Below are 18097 nucleotides of genomic sequence, written 5' to 3'. Positions count from 1 at the left end.
TTTAAGCATTGCATGTTGAATCTAGTTCAAATCATTTACAGCGAGACACACATTTTAATTAAGCGCATTGACTCAGAAAGTTGATTAATCGCTGTAAATAGATTTGACCCATAAAAAAAGCCGACGAAGCATTCGTGATTGCTTGCAGCTTTCGTTCCGAAAACTGTCTTCTTTTTTTGTTATAAATTTTGTGGAATGCGCAAAAAATGTCGACGTCGCCGACCCAGACACCAGATTCGTGTCTCGATGGCAGGGTAAGCAACACAAATCAACAGTTGTATTAAGCGGTTGGCCGTATCGTGAGTCCAAATCCGTCTAGCACGCTCTAACGAAATCAAAAAGTTGGCAAATTCTGCGGTATACCGTTACAAGCGCGTGCGCACCGCTGAAATTACGTGCGCGTCACCGCGTGCGCCGTTCGCGACATTCGGGAAAGGGAAAATCATGGCAGCGAAAATTAACAACATTGACCCACCATCGTCCGCCAGTTCTGATAGGTAATTAGAGGTGATTCGTGCGCCGTGCCGGTGATAACACACGTCGTCATAGAGTGCGCGCTGACATACATAAAGTTACCATGAGCATCCACGAGGGTCTGAAGCCCCTCGCGCCTGTGGCCGCCGTCACCAAAGCGTGCATGCAGTTGCTGCACATGTACGAGTTTGTCCAGCAAATATTAAGCGTGTCATCACCGCGGGTTGATTTTTTGCTTTCGGATTACCTTTTTCGGCCATTCGCGACTTCCTTGCATGCTGGCAATTGCCACATTTGTTGAAATTCTTTTATTTACGCACTACCGCATGGGGGGATGACATAACCTTCAAAAATTCAAATTTCTAATCCGCGAGATAAATGTATCAAATTGGAAATTAAGACATTTAAAAAATAATTTCGGTTGATTGTTTAGAACGAGTTATGAGAAAAGTATTGATTTTTTTTCTTTGCCAAATTTATGCGATTTTTACCTAAAAATGTCGCCAAGTCATTGAACTTCTGAAATTTATTTTGGTATTGTTTATTAGCGATGTCGCCGAAAGTCACGTCGATTTCTCGGAGGTGTTCCCTGACGGCGACGGGGACGATGGTGAGCGTAGCGGAGATTTCTACAACACTCCCGCATCACCAATCACAGTGCCCTATTGCCCTCGGCCACCATCAACAGGTATTTTCATTGTTTTAATTTATTCTACGAAAATCGCATCATTCACTTGTTTTCACAATGATAACCAGCAAAGTGCAATCTGTGATGTTGACACAATTTGTTAACATTGCATGTGTCATTATTTTGCATTCAAAATGAGTGGACAAAGTTTCATGCTTGATTTGATGCGGCCAGGTTCGCAGAAATCACCCAGGTCTCGCCGGCAGCGGACTACGTCGATCAATCAGTCGTCGAAGAAGACGTCCGCCGAATCGATGATTCGCACGCCACATCGCACGATTTACACGGCCGGCAGGCCGCCGTGGTATAACATGGCCGGACAACAGGTCGAACCTTTTGTTATCGGTACGTTTTCAATCGCACTGCTTTTATTTCTAAAAATAATGTAAAAATAAAAATGATTTAGGCATTTGTGGAGGTAGCGCTTCGGGAAAGACAACAGTCGCAGCAAAAATCATTGAGGATTTAGCCGTGCCATGGGTGACTTTATTGAGCATGGATTCGTTTTATAAAGTGCTTAATGAAAAGCAGCACGAAATGTCGGCGCGTAACGAGTATAACTTTGATCATCCGGACGCGTTTGACTTTGAGTTGCTAATTGAAACGCTGGAGCGACTCAAAGAGGGCAAGAAAGTTGAGGTGCCGATTTATAACTTCGTCACGCATTCAAGGGAGACCCGCACGGTGAGTAAGAAAAGAAAACTATAGGTTTTTGTTTAAATTTAATTTGGTTTTATGTTTATTTTTTGTTTCGGTCGTGTCTCAAATGTTCCTTTAAACATTCGATATTTATTACCACATTAAAGGCATGTAAATTGTGCTGATATCGCCTTGAAACACAATTATATACAACCACACATGTCGCGCGGCTGCTTGTGTAAATAAGCATCATCACACACGCTAATGCCCAGCGTAAATGTTTGTTTTTTCTTCACCAGAAAACCATGTACGGCGCCAACGTTATCATCTTCGAAGGCATTTTAACCTTCTACAATCAGAAAGTATGTGAAATGCTGGATATGAAAATCTTTGTGGATACTGACGCAGACGTGCGTCTGGCGCGCCGCTTAAAGCGTGATATTTCTCAACGCGGACGGGATCTTGAAGGTGTTTTGAAACAGTACACCGGAATGGTGCAGCCATCGTTTAATCACTACATCGCGCCACTGATGGTGCATGCCGATATTATCGTCCCGCGCGGTGGCGAAAATGAAGTCGCCATTCAGCTGATCGTGCAGCATGTGCACGCACAACTTCAGTTGGTAAATTAAATGATTGTTTAGTCTATTTCCAAAGTTTTGATTAACATATTTTTGTGTTCAGCGTGGGTTTAAATTGCGGGAGGAATTAGCACAGACGCAGACGTATGCTGGACAAAAACGTCCGGATACTGTGCGTTTGTTACCTTCGACGCCGCAAATTCAAGGGCTACACACGTTCATTAGGAACAAGGACACACCGCGTGATGAGTTCATTTTTTACAGCAAGCGATTGATACGGCTTGTGATCGAATATACGCTCTCTTTGATGAATTTTGTTGAGAAGGTCGTGGAGACACCACAGGGTGTATTTTACAAAGGTAAAAGTTGTTGTTTGGAATGTTTCAGCGCAAATTTTGATTGTTTTGTGTTTATAATTTAGGTAAACGTATGGGGACGAATAAAATATGCGGTGTGTCAATTTTGCGCGCTGGAGAAACCATGGAACAAGCTTTTTCGGACGTTTGTAAGGACATTAGGATAGGAAAGATTTTAATTCAGACCAATTTTCATACAGGTGAACCTGAGGTATGTCGGAAACTTATTTTTTTCATTTGATATTAAATTTACTCATAATATACTCTTTTGTTGTAGCTATTCTATCTCAGATTACCTAAAGATATCAAAGATTACAAGGTGATATTAATGGATGCAACGGTGGCGACAGGAGCGGCGGCCATGATGGCAATCCGCGTGCTTTTAGATCATGACGTGTCTGAAAGCAACATTCTCATCGTGTCGCTGTTGATGGCCGAATCGGGCGTGCAGTCAATTGCCTACGCTTTCCCAAAAGTGCAGATGGTTACCAGCGCTATCGATCCAGAGATCAACGAAAAATTCTACGTGCTGCCTGGTATGGGCAACTTTGGGGATCGTTACTTTGGTACAGAGCCGTCGGAGGAACTGTGAGGAAAGCAGAAGAGACAAGCCTACCATTAGCGTTATTTAAATATTTAAAAATTGAAAACGAATTTCAAATATCCAGAATGTCCGGGCGGCGGGTTGTGATAGCGACGATTTTCCTTAATTGCTTCGGTTTCTAGTCTTAACTTACATACTTAACACACACTACTTAATTAGAACAATTGTTTTAACTTGCTAACACCCATTGTGTTTTGTAGTATTATAACTTAACGTTAAGTTGCCGAGCGAGCGTATTAGTCACGCGGAAACCAAATAATTCGACGAATATGACTAAAACTTGCAATCGTTTATTTTCGTAAGTTACCAATATTGATACAATTTACAAAATTACCCGAACTATCTGATTCAATGATTATAATCCAAAATTGTTTTGTACGTTTTATAATGTTAAACATATTATTACTGGTTGTGCTTTGAGAAATCAAAAATTGAAATGAACGTTATGGGAATTATTTCAAGTTTTGTGCATCGACATAGCGTTGCAGGACAACAAACCAATGATTAGATTTGTTTGAAGTGTACGGCGCATTCGACTCGTTTAACTTTTTGACAACATCTTCACACTCTTGCAGAGAAGCGTCCAGTGTCATGAATTTCATCCCCCAACCGGTTTGAAAACCAGAGTAACGTGTCTGTAGTTGTTTATTTATTGGTGTGTCATTTAACAACTTCACGGCAAAGCGCAGTGCCTTGCCGTAAGAATCCAATGCGCTTACATACAATTCCATCGCTTCTTTTGCTTCAATGTAGCTTTGATTATTGAACGGCAAATCGAATGTGATACCACACTGACCGAAACCTCCCTTTTCAACGATTGCGTGAATTGTTAATGTGGCAGTAGTGATATCTTCTGGGCATTTAATATTCAGGCAACCTGAACATCCATATCTGTAATGCATGATATTTTTTAATTTGTGTTATTTTATAAGTGGCAATATCACTCACGCATGCGCCATGTTGAAAGCATGACCTGGCCGAACGTTGATCTTGAAATACCGGTCGTAGTTTAAATGTTTCAGTAGTAACATCAAGTCGAATGCATTGTTTGTGTAGTAATGTTCATGTTGGCTTAATGTGTCGGTGTTTGAGAGATTATTTTGGTGCGCGAACAACATTTGACCACGGAAACCAATCTTGTCACGGTGTTCGATCAGGAGTTTAAGAAAACGCGAGTAATGTTTGATTTCTTTGCCCAAATCTGTGTTCAATGTGTTGACGTAGGTCTCGCGGTGGCCGTTGATAAGGAAACACTCTGCGTTTAATCTGTGCGCCATTTCGATAGTGCGTTTTGTCTGATAGCCTGCGAAAGCCATCACGTTCGGGTCCGGATTTGTCATGGCCCCGTTAGCATATCTTTAAAGTCATATTTGAGTATTGTTTAGAATATTTATGTTAAATATTTGTTTTACCTGCTATGTTGAAAATTTACACCGATCCAGAGCGGTTTTACGCCAGTTTTCTGCTGATACTCATTGAGCAGCTCACAAATTTGCTCGTAATTAGTTGAATTTTCTTCGAAAGTGTCCCCGTCGGGTACCAGATCGTCTTCGTACCCGGACCAAAATTTCACTCCCATTTTAAGGCATAACTCGAACATTGCGCGAATATTTTTCTTTGTTGTTTCCATCGAAGTATGCCGGGCTTCTAAAGTTTTGTACAGAATTGGTGCCTGGTGGGTATAGAAAGACATTTCGGTGTTGTACACGACAGAAGGACGCAGCCATTCTTCCATAGTGCGACCATGAATCCTCTCCGCGGCATTGTAATAGCGGTAAGAAAGTTGTTCATCACATGTGTAATTTGCGTCGGGTTTATATTCAATTCTACCTATTCCTAAATTCCAAAAATGGGTAATGATTTTATTTGTTTATAAAAGATATTTTTACCTTGGAAAGTTTCTGCATTTTCCATCGGACGCGTTGCTTCTCGGGTGACTTTCAGTCGCTTAACACTTGCTGCGGCGTACATCTTTTGATTTGGAGATTGTTTCTTAGTTGCTTGTATTTATATTCGTATTCCTTTTAATTTTGGAAATTTAATCTATTTAGTAAAAACTTGGAGAGTGTGTTGCAGGTTTTGTTTAAAGTTATCAGTGCGACGCGTTACTCGAGCAGGTATTGTTTTGCGCTTAGAAATATAATATTTTGATGTTTTTATTGCAGTTTTGTGGCTTCTTCACTGACACCAATGAAACTACTACCAATTATAATTAAATATTTATTAAATATTGTTGTTCTTTATTCCGACGGGTAAAAATTGAATGTTCATGGATTAAAAATTAATAAATTTATGCCCAATTTATTATTTTATCTTAATTCAGTTTGGCTTAAATTTACTTATTATTGGTGTAGGTGCTAAGTAGAGTTGGATAGTTACGATGTAACAAAATATTACAAAACAATTATGTAAAAAATTTAAATTTATTAAATTAAAATCATGCAATCTTCTAGTATAAGAAATCAGAATTACACAATTCGAAATTTAATTTTTCATCATTTTTAATCATTTAAATTCCGGGACTTCTATCTGTGTTATTCACAGATGCCACTACGATGCGCAAATATAAAATGGATTTATTCTGCTTCTTTTTATATTTATCCGCAATCGTGGACCCGAGAATTGTTTTGAACACAATGTTGTTATCTGCGTTTGTATATAAACAACTTTTTTATTGCATTCGCCGTGTGAAACGCCGCACGCAAGATTCGGGTGTGTAATTGTTGCCATCTCCATGCATGCATCCATCTGCATGCCGTTTGGTTTGAATCTCAAGTAGGTATCATGTCTATTGCCGCGCCAACTTTACCCTTCACATCAGTCTATCTTATGAACAGCGGTCGTGTTCGAACTTGTTATTTTGTTTCAGTGGATTGAAGTTAGTTCCGTGCCGGTCTTTGGTTGATTGTGACGCGTTTCTCACGGCTCATATTTTTCTCAGGTTAATTCGACAATTCGTGTTGTAGTAGATCAATAAGCGAGTATTTATTTGCAACTAGCATCTATAGTACTTTTCCTGTTATTTCTCGCGTCATTGTGCATAGTGCAAGTTACAAAATCCTGGCTTCACATGTTTAATTGTGAGTTGTGTTCGGTGTCGGTTGAATGGGATACATTTCGCCGTCATGTTGATTAATTCATCATTAAGATGATCCATCGTACTAGCCAAGGTAACTTTTAACTGAACAACAAAACTTATTTGTCTTTCTAGAACGTATGAATATAATTCATATGTATAATTACATTGTATTAAATATTTTTGTTTTGCTGGGATCAACAGGCCAAAACACGGGAACCCTTTGTAATATTTTAGTGTTTTCTTTATATTATAATCGGGCAAGAGTGCATTTTTAAGATGCACCCCCTAAACACCGCGAGATTCGGTCGTATCTGTCTCAAAACACGCTGTGGAAAACAGGCCATATCTCGGGAACCCTTTGCTATATTTTAGTGTTGTCCTTATTTTATGATAGAGGAAGAGTGCATTTTTAAGATGCACTCCTGAAACTCCGCGAAATTTGACCGTAACTGCCTCAAAATGGCCGTCAAAAATTTACTCTCTTTTCTTGCATTATTCAAACCACGCGGTGGAAAACAGGCCATATCTCGGGAACCCTTTGCTATATTTTAGTGTTTTCCTTATTTTATGATAGGGAAGAGTGCATTTTAAGATGCACCCCTGAAACCCGGCGAAATTCGATCATAACTGCCTCAAAATGACCGCTAAAGTTTGCCGCGCGGGAGAAAACAGATCATATCTCGGGAACCATTTATGATTTTTTTAATTTGTTTGAATTTTATTGGAACCAGAATTCTTCCTGAAGATATAGTTTTGTGCCCTTGCAAAATATTTGCAATTGAAATAAATCAACAAAAAATGTAAAATTGCTAATTTTAGCAGTTTCAGTTGTGTTTTTGTACCATTTTCCCCATGAAATTCAATTATTTTCCAATCTCATTTAGTTTGGATGATAGTCGCTATCGAAAATTAACGATAAAAATTATCGTCCCCCCTATTGCCCGTTTTGAAATAATTGGGAAATTTTTAGTATTTTCATTGCCGAGAAAGAATTGGTGTTTTAAATAATGTTTTGGAATTAATTATATAATTATTTATTTCAATTTTGCAAAGTGAAGTGGTACAATTATTAGTATTATTACACTATACATTGAAATGGAAATAAATATAATATAATAAACAGCAACGTTGTGTTTTGATTCCACGAAATAAAGATTCGATACCTGCAGGTAAACAAACTTATCTTTTGCGCGAAATCGCGTGATCGCACACGGACACGGTGTGCACTCACTACCACCAACAAGCAATATTTAATGCAAAAACGTACATCGTAGCGTCATCTAACATATGAAAATATTTATCAGCGTAAAAATATTCAAAGCACATTTATCAAATATGCAACAAGCTTGAGATTGCAATGAAATTGAAAATAACGAAAATCATACACGAAACAAACCAGTATTTAATAAATGATTTATTTAATTTTTTAATAAATAATAAATATATCAGATAGTGCTAAGTTGTTTCGTTTACATACATACGCACTAACGCTCTTCCTTACGTGCAAGCGTGTGTAGGTATGTGAGTGTTGTCTGTTACCTGCGTTTGTGTATAAACCATTTTTTATCGCATGTGTTCCGCGCGCCGTCCTCTAGCGCCGCATCTACTTGTTGCATACAGTCGCGTGTGCTAAGGCTTTGCGCATGAGGATGCACTTACACGCGGGGCAGCAGGCTGTCTTATCATATCGTCAGCTGTGGTGTGTTTATTCGGCATGTCTTAGCATACTCGGTTATGCTGCGGCCAGTTTTGTGCCGGTCTGTTATTGCTTCGGATGTGCCTCTCGCGACTTATATGATTCAGTAATCAGTGTTGCAATAGATTGATAATCGAGTAAATTTTCACCGCTGCGGTTGTATCGTGTGCAGTTGCCGTTGCCGGTCGCTTCAGTTCAGCGTCATGTTGATTTATTCAACATTAGGATGATCCATCGGGTTTCTCTAGGTAACTTTCAACTGATTATTTGTTTTACTTTGATGTGTGAATATAATATTAATAAAATTTATGAAATGTTTTAACTTGTGTTTTAATTTATTTATAGAACTTTTTGTGTTTTGGATTCCGATGAGTTCCGCTTTTGTAAGTTAATATTTTAATTATATTTTTCGTTTATACTTACACGTCACATTTAGTTTGGTCTTTTCAACTACGAGTTTATCAGTACATTTGTGTATAAACAACTTTTTTTGTTCGACGTGTATTAGCGCTACGTACCAGCCTTGTACCTGGCTAAGCGAAGCGCACACGGCAGTCGTTTCACCGCGTGGTCCGCGAGTGTGTCTCTCTAATCGCCACGCGTTTTGAGGTTTTAATTGGATTAATCGTCGTGTACTTTTTCAACCATCATTAATCTGTGCGTGCGTTTTCAGTTGATAGAATAAATTACAGGATATAAAATCCCCTCATCAATGCATAGGTAGGTGTGTAATTAAATTTTTTTGCGGAAAGTTACGTCGATTTAACTTAAATTGATTATTCTATTTGAGTGATATGAAATTTGCATGAATCATCTTGCAAATTACAAATACATGGTATGTAGCATTTTTATCAGAACTCTTAGTTTCGTTTCCGAAAATAATATGGATGATTTAATTAATACAAATACTGTTTTAATAAAGTATCTTAAGATTATTAAAATTGGCAATATTTCTATGGTTGGCGACGCTCACTTTGCCGTCGGCCGTCGGCTCGGCCATCTTTTCGGTGAACGCGTGAATGTTTTTAATCGATTTGCATTCCTTAGCATCATTAAATTAAGAAGTTTCTTGTTGAGCTAGTAAAATCATGTAGGTTGAATAGTTTTTCGTTTTCATAGTCTCCGTGCATCTTAATATTGAAAAAACAAAATAGTAATAGCTACGCGCCGTCGCTTGCCGTCAGCTGATTTGAATGTTTTTCGCAGGATATTCTATCAATTTATGATGATGTTTCACCCACCGGTTTCTTTATGCAGTTGATGCATCAATTAATAAATATACATTCACAATATGTTAAAATGTAGGTGCTTTATTTTTGTACCATCTTTTTGCTCAATTTGCCAATGATTTTCAGGTGAAATATTGAAATATTTGTTGTTTATTTGTAAATTACTCTTCATGTAGTTTCTAAAATTTTCTCTTTGTAACACCCTGTATATTTTGTCCTAACTGCACGTCGAAAATCCTCTTTTTTTTTGTGGGTTTTAAGTGTTCTCTGTTTTGAACTAGGAATTTTCTTTCTGAAACACCGTGTATATTTATTTTTCTTTGTATCCGTGAAATATTTGCTTTAAATGTTGTTGTTAGGGTTTTCCTCATTGCCCTTCGAATTTTCTTTTTGTGACACCCTGTATATTAGTTTCCCGCAGCTTCGGGTAAAAAACGAATGATATTTGTAGCGTTAAAATAGTTCTCTGTTTTCACATTAAATTTTTCATTTGTAACACCCTGTATATTTGTTTTCATTTTCAATAACGTAGAAAATGAACTATTTGCTAATTTCCTTATTCCCGTAGAACTGTTCGAAGTGGTACTGTACTTGCTTATATGTGCGCGGCTAAGCAGGTCGTAAGTCCTGTTTCTATATGGCGACATGTATATTTCTGACCTGTAAAATCTAAACTTGTGTTCTATTATTAATAAAGAAATAGTATGATATATTTACTTCTTTGATTTGTGTACCCCTTCTATCATTTCAGGCACAGCTCTCTAGATACCTGAGATTCGATCCGCGTCTGCCAGCATGCCAGCAGGTACATCGTCTCCACTCGACCACCGAGTACTATCATTAATATTTGATTCTCCTTATTTATGTTTTTACTTTACTCAACTTTTTAAAAACAATAACACAACGCAAACAACAGCTATACTCGTATTTTGTTCACGCTCGACGCACTTAAGATTTATCCTGCAAACGGCAAAGAGGAAACCAGAAAGAAATATGAAGAAGTATATAATATTACATTATGTTTTATTAGCAACATTTAAAACCATACATTTATTTAAAATCGAAAAATCAGAGGCAGCTCTTAAACCCTCCTGAAGTAAACTTATTTGTAATACGCGCATCTCTTTAACATTTCTGCGACGGAAGCGGTAGACTCCTTGGCACAAGTGTTCCTAAACTTCTTCTTCCCAACAGGCATCAAATTGCTTCTTATTTATACCTAATTAAAACACACAACACAAGGTGCAAGCAAACATTAAAACACAAACAACTACAATACAATACAAAATATTTACATATAAAAACAAATTCTACTTGCTTGGACAGTACAACAAATATGTATTTACACATTAATACATAAATACAGCAAAGTCATATACACAATAAAAAGAGTTCTCAAGTTATACATACACAATTACATAACACAAACAGCAATCAAGGAATTGTGCTCAAGAAGATGCCACGCACAAACACAAATCTAGGATTATGCGCACTGTCGATGAAACCCATGTAAAAATCCTACTTAACCACCCAATTTTCGACTATAGGTATGTTGCAGACGCAACTTCTGCAACAAACTAATTCAATCCCACGTAGAATTTAATTTGACATTTCTAGAATCCGCACGGAAATTTCTAGGCCGCCTCCCTCGCAAGTAACAATTTTAGAAAACGAAAATAAAGGAAGTCTGCACTTTACCGTTCTTTCTCGGCTTCCACGAAGAACATCGTCCATGTTCCTAGGGCAAAATACCAAACACAACGACACAGAGAGACCGCAAATAAATGAGATAATATCACAACACACATTGCAAGGCGTTGCAGGTTCATGCTACCTGCACCATGCACGCTTGCAGTGTAAACAAGTCGATAACACGCGGCCAGCCTGCAATACGCACAACAAACCCAAAGAAAATTAATGAGTTTGTATATTCGACACCCGTTTATCTATTAATGAAACACTAAACACGTGAGGAACAACTAAATCCAGTCGATGGACAATCGAAATGAACGCGATTTACCGAAGTACAAACTAAAAATAAAACGATAACAGCCGCGAGAAACACGTCCGACCCGACCAATAACCGGCACAAAACTGTGCTGAGCACAGCGCGCAGCACTATCAACGACGGCACGGGACTACATGCGATAATACTACGCGCACGCCGCTATACAACGCGCAATATTTGCAACAAACAAGATCGCATGCAAGATAGTTAGCTCAGGAATTTCGACTAGAAAAATGCAAGTGTGATTTTTGGTTAAATATTTATTAAAACTGCAATAAATACGCTTATAATTATAATTTAACAATATATAAAAGAAATAAATAAATTTTGTTTTAACAAAACTTAAACAAAATTTCAATACAGGGAGGTACAGAATTAAATTCCGCATCTGGGAAAATAACTTCGAACCTATTGTGACACGGCGTTCGTGTGTTATTTTAAAAAAACTACAATTCCTAGCACAACGAGTACTACGGCACACACACACAACTTTCAATATAACTCGTGTTATGGAATTTCTGGCAAATATATTTCAATACAGGAAGATACAGAATTAAATTCCGCTTTAGGTAAAATGATTTCGAACTTAGTGTGACACCGCGTTCGGTGTTATAACATAAAAACTACAATTTCTAGCGCAACGAGTACTACGGCGCATTTTCTTCAATCTTGAATATCTCGTAAACTAAAAGAGATAAATAGGATCTGATCGCAGCATCTTAATCTACTGACTTTCTTTTGATAATTAATATCTCTTAAACTAAAAGCGATAGCTACCAACGAATTGTTGATTATGAAAGAATACAAAATTCTCTATCAGATAACAATATAAAACAACTATATTTCTTACAGTAAAAGGTAGAAAGACGCGACTAAAAGTGCTAAAAAGTGACATTTTTTCTATTTTTGCCCATTTTATTCAATCGCGAATATCTCGGAAACTAAAAGAGATAGCTAAGATCTGATCGCAGCGTCTTAATCTACGGACTAATCTTTATCAGATAGCTTAGTTAAAACGGAAATCTGGGGGATAAAATTTTACATCTTAAGAAAAAATTGCCAAGGGGGGGTGCTTGATACTTTTTTTCGACGATTTTTGAAAATTAACATCTCGTAAACCAAAAGCGATAGCTACCAACCAATTGTTGATTATGAAAGATTGGAAAATTCTCTATCAGATAAAGATACAAAATAATTACATTTCTAATAGTAAAAGGTTGGAAAAGGCGAATAAAAGTGCTAAAAAGTGACATTTTTCAATTTTGCCCATTTTATTCAATAGCGAATATCTCGTAAACTAAAAGAGATAACTGGGATCTGATCGCAGCGTCTTAGTCTACGGACTTTTCTTTATAAGATAGGATGGTTAAAACGGAAATCGGAGAGATGAAATTTTCATTCTTAAGAAAAAAATTGCCAAGGGGGTGCTTGATACTTTTTTTCGATGATTTTTGATAATTAATATTTCCTTAACTAAAAGCGATAGCAACCAACAAAAGGTCGTAAAACGCGACTAAAAGTGCTATAAAGTGACATTTTTCAATTTTTGCCCATTTTATTCAATTGCAAATATCTCGTAAACTAAAAGAGATAACTAAGATCTGATCGCAGCGTCTTAATCTACGGACTATTTTCTATCAGATAACACCGCGTTCGCGTGTTATATTATAAAAACTACAATACCTAGCGCAACGAGTACTACGGCGCACACACACAACTTTCGATATAACTCGTGTTACGGAATTTTCTGGCTATGTATTGCTGTACAGGGAGATACAGATTTAAATTCTGCATCTAGGAAAATTAATTCGAACTAATTGCAATACCGCGTTCGCGCGTTATATTATAAAAACTACAATACCTAGCGCAACGAGTACTACGGCGCACACACACAACTTTCGATATAACTCGTGTTACGGAATTTTCTGGCTATGTATTGCTGTACAGGGAGATACAGATTTAAATTCTGCATCTAGGAAAATTAATTCGAACTAATTGTAACACCGCGTTCGCGTGTTATATTATAAAAACTACAATTCCTAGCGCAACGAGTACAAGTGCGTATACACACAACTATCAATATAACTCGCGTTACGGAATTTTCTAGCAATAAATTTCGATACAGGGAGATACAAAATTAAATTCCGCATAGAAAATTATTATTCCGGACTTACAGTAAGACCGCGTTCGCGTGTATATTAAATTCCGCAAAAACTACAATTCCTAGCGCAACGAGTACAAGTGCGTATACACACAACTATCAATATAACTCGCGTTACGAAATTTTCTCGCAATAAATTTCGATACAGGAAGATATAGAATTAAATTCCGCATAGAAAAAAATTATTCCGGACTTACAGTAAGACCGTGTTCGCGTGTTATAACAAAAAAACTACAATTCCTAGCGCAACGAGTACAAGTGCGTATACACACAACTATCAATATAACTCGCGTTACGGAATTTTCTCGCAATAAATTTCGATACAGGAAGATATAGAATTAAATTCCGCATAGAAGAAAATTATTCCGGACTTACAGTAAGACCGCGTTCGCGTGTTATATTATAAAAACTACAATTCCTAGCGCAACGAGTACAAGTGCGTATACACACAACTATCAATATAACTCGCGTTACGGAATTTTCTCGCTATAAATTTCGATACAGGAAGATATAGAATTAAATTCCGCATAGAAGAAAATTATTCCGGACTTACAGTAAGACCGTGTTCGCGTGTTATAACAAAAAAACTACAATTCCTAGCGCAACGAGTACAAGTGCGTATACACACAACTATCAATATAACTCGCGTTACGGAATTTTCTCGCAATAAATTTCGATACAGGAAGATATAGAATTAAATTCCGCATAGAAGAAAATTATTCCGACTTACAGTAAGACCGTGTTCGCGTGTTATATTATAAAACTACAATTCCTAGCGCAACGAGTACAAGTGCGTATACACACAACTATCAATATAACTCGCGTTACGGAATTTTCTCGCTATAAATTTCGATACAGGAAGATATAGAATTAAATTCCGCATAGAAGAAAATTATTCCGGACTTACAGTAAGACCGTGTTCGCGTGTTATAACAAAAAAACTACAATTCCTAGCGCAACGAGTACAAGTGCGTATACACACAACTATCAATATAACTCGCGTTACGGAATTTCATATCTATAGAAACTTAGGTAAATAGGGCACAAGGTTTTGTTCGTTTCAGCTTTTAAAACTCAATAACGGATGGACAGATTTTGATGAACTATGATTTTTTGGATTTGTCTCCGTCTTGAATAGCAGAATTAGTATTAAAATATTGAAAATTATGACTTAAGGGGTGTTAAATAAGGGTTGAAAGTAGGTATTGAGATTCAATCATATTTTTAGGTAAATAATTGACTCCAAGATGGCGCTAAAGTGTTTTATTAGCATTTCTCAATTTTTTACAAACAAAATTGCAAATCTAATTGATAAAATTGATGAAATTTAATGAAATCACGCGCAAAAACTAATTGTAAATACCTATAAATAAAATTTATAAATTTTTGCTAAGATAACATCGCACAACGAATCATTCATTACTTTTTACATTCTATTGTATTCCCTATCAGACTATTTTGTTTCTTTGAGAAATTTCTGCGCGCCGCTATGTCTAGTCCCGCCACTATTGCGGTTTGATTCGTCCGCATTCCGTTGCACACATCACAAATCTAAACTAGACAAAAAACACCCGTTTCACATCAAATTTGAAAAAGAATAGATATCATTCGGGATTCTCATCATGTAAGCATACTGCCTGCTGGCATAAAGAACCCCAGAGGTCGGTGTTTTGGCCACCCCCAATGAAATAAAACAAACTTGGGAGTTTATAAAAAACGCATCAATCTCGATCTGCAAACAACTAGCATACACACACACACAACCCAAACACCGTGAAAAAAATGCCCAACACAAGAGTCAAGAGTCTTCTTTCTATTTTTCTAGCCTTGTTTTGAATCGAGAAGTTGTGAAGACGCGCAACAATACGAGAAATACACCTGTAGAAGACCCTTGAGAAACGGCGGGGATCCCTTAAGACAATTTATCACCGCACACACACCGTATTCAAAGTGCGACCGGCGCAACAATGGCGAACGGCGTCGCAGAGCAACAAACAAGAGACAAAAAGGCAGCTCAATGATATTTCGTCTTTTCGCCCTTTGTGCGCCGCTCTGTCTCTGGATGGGTTTTGTCTTTCACTGGCGGTTCGTGCCATTCCATCTTTCTTTTTTTCGGAAAAACGAATCGATGCAGCATGTGAGTAGGTGAGTTTCGAGTGTGTGAAAGTCGCATTTCGGCTGAAGGTGTGAATAATAAACGATGCGGCGATATGTGGCAAATGACAAATCAGAAATAAACGATTTATCTTTTTTTGGGGGTAAAACGCTTTCGAATTGCATTATGGGGCAGCGTGTTGCTTTTTTCATGTCATAAAGCATCAAAAAATTTATAAAAATCAATCATTGGCCAACAAAAAATTATTAATTATTTTATCTCATGTAAAGGTTGGTTAATAACAATTTACTTAGTAAATTCTAATCATAAATGAACAATAATTAATCCAAAACGTTTGGTGTCTAAATAAAACCTCTAAAACATTTTCTACTTCAACGCATTGGGGGCGTTTAATTAGAAATTGTAAATCATAATCAGCTTGGGGCCGCTTTTAATTACTATTTATTAAAAGCGCGCGTCGCGACGCCGTGTTACACGCCGTTATTACGATTCTTACAAGTTGTTCTTCTCGTCGGCGATGCGACGGCGGCGGGGGTGTAACGATTACGCCCTCGTTTCGGGCGGAATTCATTAGGAGCGGCGCAATTAAAACAATGCGTCATGCACACGCCAAAAGCCAACGGCGGCGAAGATGTGCTTCTTAATTTTTTTATAAAGTTGCGGGTTGCGCTAATTGTTGTAATTTTAATTTATGCGCGCCGCTCGAACGGCGCACGACGGCTTAATTGCATTCGCGCGCTGTGGGTTTTCCATTTTGAATTTTCCGGTTTCCGGTGTTTTCTTCGCGTGTTATTTATTGTTTCGTGATTTCTTGGCAAAAGAAACTTGGTTATTTTAAATTAAAGAAGACATTAAACTAGATATATTTTTAATCTTTAGTTATAATTTCTATGATAAATTGAGTTTATTCATGAAAATGTGCATTTATAAATTCATCAATTTAAATATTCAATACAGTATTTATGTCGCCCTCTTCTGGTAAAATACTTAAGCTATTTTCTGAGATTTCTTTTCAGCAGGTAACAATTCTGAATAATTTGGAAATTTTAAACCTATACAACACAGTTTTTTTATAATGCAACTAAAAGCAAGTTTTGTAATATTATAATATTAAGCTGTTGGATTTATTTTGCAAAATTAAATAAATTATCAGTAATCGTCAGTTACAAGGTTACAGTGCCACCTTGTGGTTTTAATACAAGGTATTAAAATACAATGGTAGGTAGTACGAGAGGGTGAGTATAAGCTAAGTAAAGTTAAGTAAACACTTACTGTACGCTATACCCTCACAATATCGCCAAAACGATATTTTTACTAAACCATTGCAAGTCAATGCAAGTATTTGTCAAGCCTGATGTGGATAGCTATTTCGACCATTAGAGGTCTCATCAGCACACCTACTTGCATTGACTTGCAATGGTTTCGTAAAAATATCGTTTTGGCGATATTGTGAGGGTATAGCGTACAGTAAGTGTTTACTTAACTTTACTTAGCTGAAATACACTATCCATGTTATTTTTGTATGAAACAGACGCCTCAAAACAAAACAAGCAAACAGTTACCGCAAAACATTCAAATTTTTCTGATTTTACTTGCATTTCATTAAAATTTACGGTCAAATTCAAATAAAGCAAGTCAAGGAATATAATTACACTTTACACTTAATTATACTCTTTACACACACCGCCGAAATTGCTAAGAGTTTCCGATCGCGTGCAATCTTCAGAAAAACAGCGTCATAGAAAATACGAACAATTTTTCAACTTACCAGCTTCATAGGTGTTTCCCCGACCAAATTCTTCTACAATCTCGAACAAAGATTCAACTACGCCAACAGCCGATCGCAGATTACTCTCGTACAGATATTGAATATTCGATGCTTGAATAATTATTAACAAAGCACTAAACACGTCCTATTCAAGTAAATACAGTCGATTGATGATCCAATATAAAAGAATTTATTGAATTAAACACGAGACACGAGCCGCGAGACTTGCGCCCGACCCAAACAACAACCGGCACGATACTAAAAAAGCAAGTACACCGCACAAACGCCGATAAGACTGCCCCGCACCCAGCACCCCGCACCCCGCAACCCATTGCACACTATTTGCAACGACGAAAAATGCATTCAAGATAGCAAACTGACACAGAGTGCGACTGAAAAACTTGTTTATACACAAACACCGATTAAAACAAGCATTCAAAACGAAAACGGTTCTAGTTGTATGTCGCTATAAAAGACTGATGAATTATTTATTATATTTATATTATTTTGTTATTTTCCTAATATTGCTTCAATAAAAGTAATAGGAAATACTGTACTTTTATCAAATTCTGACGGTAACGATTTAATACCTCCTCAAACCTGAGCAGGATTCATTGTTTTTAGATTTTAGTCAAGCTAAGTGAACATATAAACAAAAAATCAAGGAATATAGATTTTTGATATGCCATACCACAGAC

At 37.1% G+C, this 18097-nt stretch overlaps 2 protein-coding genes across 3 annotated transcripts; one reads left to right on the top strand and one right to left on the bottom strand.

Moving 5' to 3' along the window:
• Positions 1 to 310: 310 nt before the first annotated feature.
• LOC135802366 (uridine-cytidine kinase-like 1) lies at positions 311 to 3783 on the top strand. 2 transcript variants are annotated; one of them, XM_065315949.1, is made up of 8 exons: positions 311 to 497; positions 1023 to 1162; positions 1337 to 1507; positions 1569 to 1846; positions 2101 to 2424; positions 2486 to 2741; positions 2804 to 2949; positions 3016 to 3783. In XM_065315949.1, the coding sequence occupies exons 1-8, from the start codon at positions 445 to 447 to the stop codon at positions 3328 to 3330; spliced, it is 1683 nt and encodes a 560-aa protein (XP_065172021.1). In that variant the 5' UTR covers positions 311 to 444; the 3' UTR covers positions 3331 to 3783. The 2 variants fall into 2 exon arrangements, with proteins under 2 accessions (XP_065172021.1, XP_065172020.1); XM_065315948.1 differs by lacking the exon at positions 311 to 497 and adding an exon at positions 504 to 654.
• LOC135802367 (xylose isomerase-like) lies at positions 3613 to 6085 on the bottom strand. Its single transcript, XM_065315950.1, has 4 exons — positions 5232 to 6085; positions 4755 to 5178; positions 4291 to 4698; positions 3613 to 4233 (listed from the first exon to the last, which is right to left on the bottom strand). The coding sequence occupies exons 1-4, from the start codon at positions 5311 to 5313 to the stop codon at positions 3795 to 3797; spliced, it is 1353 nt and encodes a 450-aa protein (XP_065172022.1). The 5' UTR covers positions 5314 to 6085; the 3' UTR covers positions 3613 to 3794.
• Positions 6086 to 18097: the final 12012 nt, after the last annotated feature.

The sequence above is a fragment of the Atheta coriaria genome, unplaced genomic scaffold (genome assembly GCF_025399875.1).
Source record: "Atheta coriaria isolate IRGN ID8LTWV9N9 unplaced genomic scaffold, Caltech_Dcor_3.1 hic_scaffold_16_pilon, whole genome shotgun sequence".
NCBI classification, from domain to species: domain Eukaryota; kingdom Metazoa; phylum Arthropoda; class Insecta; order Coleoptera; family Staphylinidae; genus Dalotia; species Dalotia coriaria.
The sequence above is the reverse complement of the archived record's forward strand: the minus strand, read 5'-3'. Positions and strand labels throughout refer to the sequence as shown.

Bases quoted from the DNA above. Each gene is read 5' to 3' on its own strand.
- LOC135802366 (XM_065315948.1), top strand. From the start codon at position 578: ATGAGCATCCACGAGGGTCTGAAGCCCCTCGCGCCTGTGGCCGCCGTC. The intron at 2,425-2,485 runs GTAAATTAAATG...TTTTGTGTTCAG, and splicing joins TGCACGCACAACTTCAGTTG to CGTGGGTTTAAATTGCGGGA. The intron at 2,742-2,803 runs GTAAAAGTTGTT...TTTATAATTTAG, and splicing joins ACAGGGTGTATTTTACAAAG to GTAAACGTATGGGGACGAAT.
- LOC135802367 (XM_065315950.1), bottom strand. From the start codon at position 5,313: ATGTACGCCGCAGCAAGTGTTAAGCGACTGAAAGTCACCCGAGAAGCA. The intron at 4,699-4,754 runs GTAAAACAAATA...ATGACTTTAAAG, and splicing joins GTAAATTTTCAACATAGCAG to ATATGCTAACGGGGCCATGA. The intron at 4,234-4,290 runs GTGAGTGATATT...CATGCATTACAG, and splicing joins GCTTTCAACATGGCGCATGC to ATATGGATGTTCAGGTTGCC.